At 42.9% G+C, this 5,670-nt stretch overlaps 1 protein-coding gene across 1 annotated transcript in view; it reads right to left on the bottom strand.

Moving 5' to 3' along the window:
- Nucleotides 1-2,706, bottom strand: part of MUC3A (mucin 3A, cell surface associated) — a 17,085-nt gene extending 14,379 nt beyond the window's left edge. The window contains exon 1 of the mRNA XM_006859821.1: nt 2,641-2,706. Coding sequence (XP_006859883.1) covers nt 2,641-2,706 — 66 coding nt within the window. The remainder of the gene's footprint in view (nt 1-2,640) is intronic.
- Between the last annotated feature and the right edge of the window lie 2,964 nt (nt 2,707-5,670).

The following is a 5,670-nucleotide window of genomic DNA, read 5'->3' as shown; positions in this document are numbered from 1 at the left end:
GACTAATGTTCTCCCATGTTGACTATCACACAATTCACAATAAAACATTTATTTAATAATTAAAAAAACACACACACACAGAGGGAATAGAAGCAAATACTGTTGAATGATGATGTATGAAGGAGATTGTAATCGCTGGAATGGAACAATGAGTGTAAAACTGATGCTTTCCCATGTAAACTATCACTCAATTCACAATTAAAAACTTTAAAATATAAATAAATAAAATAAATCTGATTTCCCTCTTTTGTATTTTGAAATGAAGACATATTAATTTTATTTTGAGGTTACCCTGTCATTTATTAATTTTTTCCCCATTTAAAACAGTCCGTTTTATCTTGAAATTGACTTGACTTCCTTATCATTTGAAAGTTCTGTATCTACACTATTCCCTCTTTTTGCTTTGTTGTTGTTGTTGTTGTTAAGTGCCATCAAGTCAGTTCTGACCAATAGCGACCCTGTATAATGCTTCCAAGGAGCAACTGGTGGACTTGAACTATTGACCTTGCATTTAGCTGTCCAGTGTTTATCCTACAGCATCTCTGCATTATAAATTGATATCACTGTTTCCCGATTTTCAGTCTTGTAGGTTCATTTTACTTTAAATACTTCTATATCTGGATTGAAGTCCTAGTGCGGCACTATAGGTTAAGCACTCGAGCACAAGGTCAGTTTGAACCACAAGAACAGCAAGATCAATGGTTCAAACTCACCAGCTACTCTTCAGAAACCCTTTACAGTGTCGCTGTGAGTTGAGACTCGATGGCACTCAACAACAACATACCTGGATTGAGTTCTCTGTGGTGTTGTCATGTATGAAAAGCTCAGGTTTCTGTCTGCTGTTGTTGGTTCTCAGACCAAAGAGTACCCTTTAATACTTTTGGTAAAATTAGTCTGGTTATTATAAATTCCCTTAACTTCTGCTTATCTGGAAATGTCCTAATTTTGCCATCATATTTGAGGGACAGCTTTGCTGAGTATATTATTCTTCTATCATACCAGTATTTAGAGATTTGTCTTCAAGCTCACTAATTCAGGCTTCCATTGCTTCCAATCTACTCCTTTACCCTTTCCATGTGTTGTCAATTTCTGAAATCTTAGTATTAATCTTCTGGATTTCTAATTGTAGGTTTTGTATTTTTCAAAAATTCGCATTTATTTTGTCTGTTTGTTCTTGTATTGTTTTCCTGAATACTTCTAAAATCTTTTCTGTGTTCTTCTTGTTTACCTTGATCTTTCTGTCAGTCCTTTGAAAGTACCTAAATAGTATCTCTTTGTAATCATTTTCAGTTAGCACTATTACCTTTTCTTCCTCAGAAACATTTTCTGACTCCACATCTTGGTCATTTGTTTGAATCATTCTCTCTTATGTCATGTCAGCTAAAATTGTCTGTTTTCTCTGGAACATTGTGGTGTTGTCATATCTGTATTTAATTGGTGAATGTATGTTGATGTGTTGTTAGGCTCTCACTGACTGTCATGTGTGGGTGTAGTTAGAGCATGGGAGAGTGTGCACCATTCCACAGTCACTGCGAATGCGCCTCAGTGTAGGGTGAGTTTGGCTCTTGTTGACTGCTGTGTATTGTTGAGCAGGGAGTTTAGAAGCTGATATTAGCTCTCACCTAGAAGGTAGAACCACAGAGGGCACGGTTGTGACTGGGTTGGGTGGGCACAGTTGCTGTCTCTAGTCGTGTATGAAAGAGGAGAAAACCCTTCCCATACCACACACCACACACACAAGAAAACAAAACATAGCAGGTGACCAACAATGAAAAGAGAAAATAATAAAGGAAAAATAAAAACAGGCAGCAACCAGGACAAAGATAAATATATAGCTTTTAAAAGGGGGCCAGAAAAGTGGAGCTAAAGATAAGAAAAATAGAGAGAAAATTAAAGGAGAAAATGTAAATCACTGAGAAAAACCAGAGCAAGGGAAGACGGAAAAAGAAAAAGTAGAGGGTAGTAAAGAAAGACCAAAAGGAAGAAATGGGGAAATGAGAAACAGAAGGAAAGGAAAAATAAAAGCAGAGATAGAAGGGATAAAAATTAAGGGAATGGAAAGAGAAGGAAAAGAAAGAATAAATAAACCAAAATGAAACAATGAAAGGAAAAGACAAAACAAAACAGTGCAGCTGTTGAACCCAGAGAAAAGAAAATTCTAAGGGGGCTCCTTCCAGTTGAGGAGTTCATGAGGTGGACGTATAAGAGGTGTGACAGCAGAGTTCCTGGTCCTAGGTGGAGTTCCTATAGACCTAGGTGTTATCTATGTTCAGAGCACTCAATCTAGAAGTCATTTGTGGAGGCGCTGGATGGAGCTAGTTTCAGTATCTGTTAGGACCACATTGCATCTGGGGACAGGATGGCTGGTTATGAGGGGTTCTGCTAGACTAATGCTGGTCTGGTGGCTCTGTGGGTTCTATGGATCTGGAGTTGAGCCCACCTAAATCCAGGCAGCAAATCTGCTCAGCCGGTTGCTGCTTCCCACTGGCAGGACTCATAACCAGAGAGCAGTGTCTGTACTCGGGATGGATGAGGGTGGGAGATGGCCACACCTCTGGACACCAGGGCAGCATGGGCACCTTCCTGTCACCTGTGTGAATCTGCTCTGCCAGGCCACCTTCTGTCACCAAAGCTGCTCACAAAAGTTCCAGATGGCCGTGCCCTATCTGGCCAGCCATTCACCACAGTGCGTTGCTCTCTCACCATCCCTGCTCAGTTTCTCCTTCCAGCAAACACTCAATCCGCTTCTCTAAGCTTTACTCTGAGGTTCAGGCTTCCAGGATTCACATCTGTGTCTGTTTCATTAGGTCGTTCATATCTTTGTTATGGTGGTGGTTATGTGCCATGGAGTTGATTCTGACTCATAGCGACCCTGTACAGGGTTTCCAAGGCTGTAAATCTTTACGAGTGTAGAAAACCTCATCTTTCTCCTGCAGAACAGCTGGTAGTTTCGAACTGCTGACCTTGCGGTTTGCAGCCCGATTCACAACCACTACGCTACCAGAATTGTAGAGGGTCCGTTTAGTGTATCTGTCTAGTCCACCATCTTGCCAGAAGTCATCAAGGTCTGGGGTTTTTAAATCTATCTAACAACACAAAATGCTAGTCACTGCCCTGGGGACCCAAACATGGATCGATCCCTGCTGCTATTACACCGGCTTCTGGGGAGCTGGATCCAGAGCTTACTCATTTAGATTCCTGGATTCCTCCGCGATTACAATTCATGATCAGAAATGCTCAGGGCGCAGTTGTTCCAGTCAGCTACAGTTCCAGTCCTGTCACAGGACACACCTCTCCACCATAAGCCTCAGCCTAGCTACTGCACTTCAGTACCTGGAGGCACCCCACTCTACAAGCAAGCTTCCTGCTCCGAGTTACTAAGCTCTACTTGCTCCATGGGCTGGGAGATCACTGCTCTGTCTCATGCTCTGGTTCTTGGTTCTGCTGCTCCTCCTCTGTCATTCTGGTGTCACCGCTTTCTGCCGCTGGGCCAAGGATGTTCAACGCATGGGGATCTCAAGAACCAAAGGACACGCTCTCCTCTTGACTCTCCTTTGATGGTAGTGAGATTCCCACTCCTGCTTCTGAGATGGCTCATTTTAAACCCACGCTAGAAGTTCAAGTGTTTACAATTACAGTGAACACTGCTGAATCATGTCATCCTATCAGTATCTTCTCCCACTTTCTCTTACCCAGACCCAGCAGGGCAGAAACATTGTTTGGTGGGAGTTAGAAGCTATGGCTAGAGGGTACATTACATAGTTCGCCACACACTTCCCATCCTTTACTTTCATGTTCTTTTCTAGCCTCCACCAGGAAGTATGCATGATCAGGAAGTGACCTCTCCCTCTGCTGACATTTGATGGTATTTATTGCTGATAGCTCTCCCATCGCACTTACTTATCATTTACTGGCAGGTGTTACAGCCATCTGTGGGTGTGCCCACAATGGAAAGGGAAAGTGACATCATAGCACTTGTATCTGGGGCTGTGGCCACTTTGCCTCTAGAACCAGGGGAGCCCTAGCCCCACTCAGGGTGAAAAACAAAACAAAACAAAAAAAAAAACACCAAACCAACTCGAGTCATTTCTGACTCACAGTGACCCTATGGGACACAGTAGAACCAGGGTTCCCAAGGCAGTAAACCTATACAGGAGCAGACTGCCACAGCATTCTCCCACAGAGCAGATGATGGGTTCGAACTCCAGAACTATTAGTTAACAGCCAAGTGTTTAGCCACTGTGCCACTAGTACTTCCCAGGAGATGGACAAGTATGGTTGCTGGAGGTCCCCTACTTCTGCCTTAGGCTCCTCCATCCCTACAGTGGGGCCAGATTTTGTGGAAAAACTGGAGGGCTTAAAAGGAAGAAGCACAGTAGCAAACACTTCATCCATTTATCTCACTGTGTTACGCTGGGAACCACTACGGTGTCCACTAGAACCTTTCTTTAGGCTGTACACATGCAACAGAGACCCAGAGATGGCTCCAGAGCTGAATAGGTTTCAAGCCACTTGCTGGAGTTCAAGGTGACAAGAGGGCTCCTAGGAAGAAGAAAGGGGTGGGGAGCTATGTGAGGACCGAGAGCCAAATTGGCTCAGTCTTCAGGAACACCCACCATTTGAGCCCCTTCCTGGAATCTTATTCCACAGACCAGATGACACTGAAGTGGGGTCCATGTGAGGTCAGTGAAAGACATGATCTCTCTCCAATATTTCATCATTGTCACAGGTATCTGGAATAAGACCTGACTTCAGGAAAGTTCAGGATAAGGGAAAGTGCTGAAGATATGGCCAGGGAATCTAGATCACGGGACTAGGCTAGGGATATGATGTAAAGTTGAGTTCTGAGATAGGGGAGGGGAAGACAGCATTAAATTTAAGCTAATTCAATATGAGGGTATGGTCAGCTTTTACTGTTGTGGGTATCTGAGAGAACCCAGCCACCACTCAACTGTCCGTCTGCCATCCTGTGGTGCTTTGCATGTTGCTGTGATGCTGAAAGCTATGCCACCAGTATTTTATAGCAGAGTCACCATGGTGGACAGGTTTCAGCTGAGTTTCCAGGCTAAGACACGGAAGAAGGAGAGGTGGACTACTTCCAAATGTTTAGCCACTGAAAACTTTATAAATAGCAGTGGAACACAGTTGGATAGCGCAAGAATATTGTCAGACACAGCGCTGGAGATGAGAACCTCAGGTTGGAAGGCCCTCAAAACACGCCTAAAGAATAATTGCTTCCTCAAAGGACCGTTGGCTGTGAGGACTGTGGACTTCATCTGTTTACAGAACGCAAGTCCAAATGAGGAAAAATCGCTGAAAATATCCATTAGTAATCAGAACACGGAACATGCAAAGTATGAATCTAGGAAAATTGGAAATTGTGAAAATTTAAATGTAATGCATAAAGATTGATATCCTAGTCATTGGTGAGCTGAAATGGACTGGTATTGGCCATTTTGAATCTGACAATCATATGGTTTATTCTATCAGGAATGACAAATTGAAGAGGAATGGCATCACATTCTTCATTCAGAAAGAACACTTCAAGATCTATCTTGAAGTATATTCTAGCATAGGATGTCCATACGTCTCCAAGGAAAACCAGCTCATATCACTATTATTCAAATCTATACACCAACAACTAAAGCCAGTGATGATGAAATTGAAGAA

This window comes from Chrysochloris asiatica, unplaced genomic scaffold (genome assembly GCF_000296735.1).
Source record: "Chrysochloris asiatica unplaced genomic scaffold, ChrAsi1.0 scaffold00034, whole genome shotgun sequence".
Lineage (NCBI taxonomy): Eukaryota > Metazoa > Chordata > Mammalia > Afrosoricida > Chrysochloridae > Chrysochloris > Chrysochloris asiatica.
This window is presented reverse-complemented; position numbering and strand designations above follow the sequence as displayed.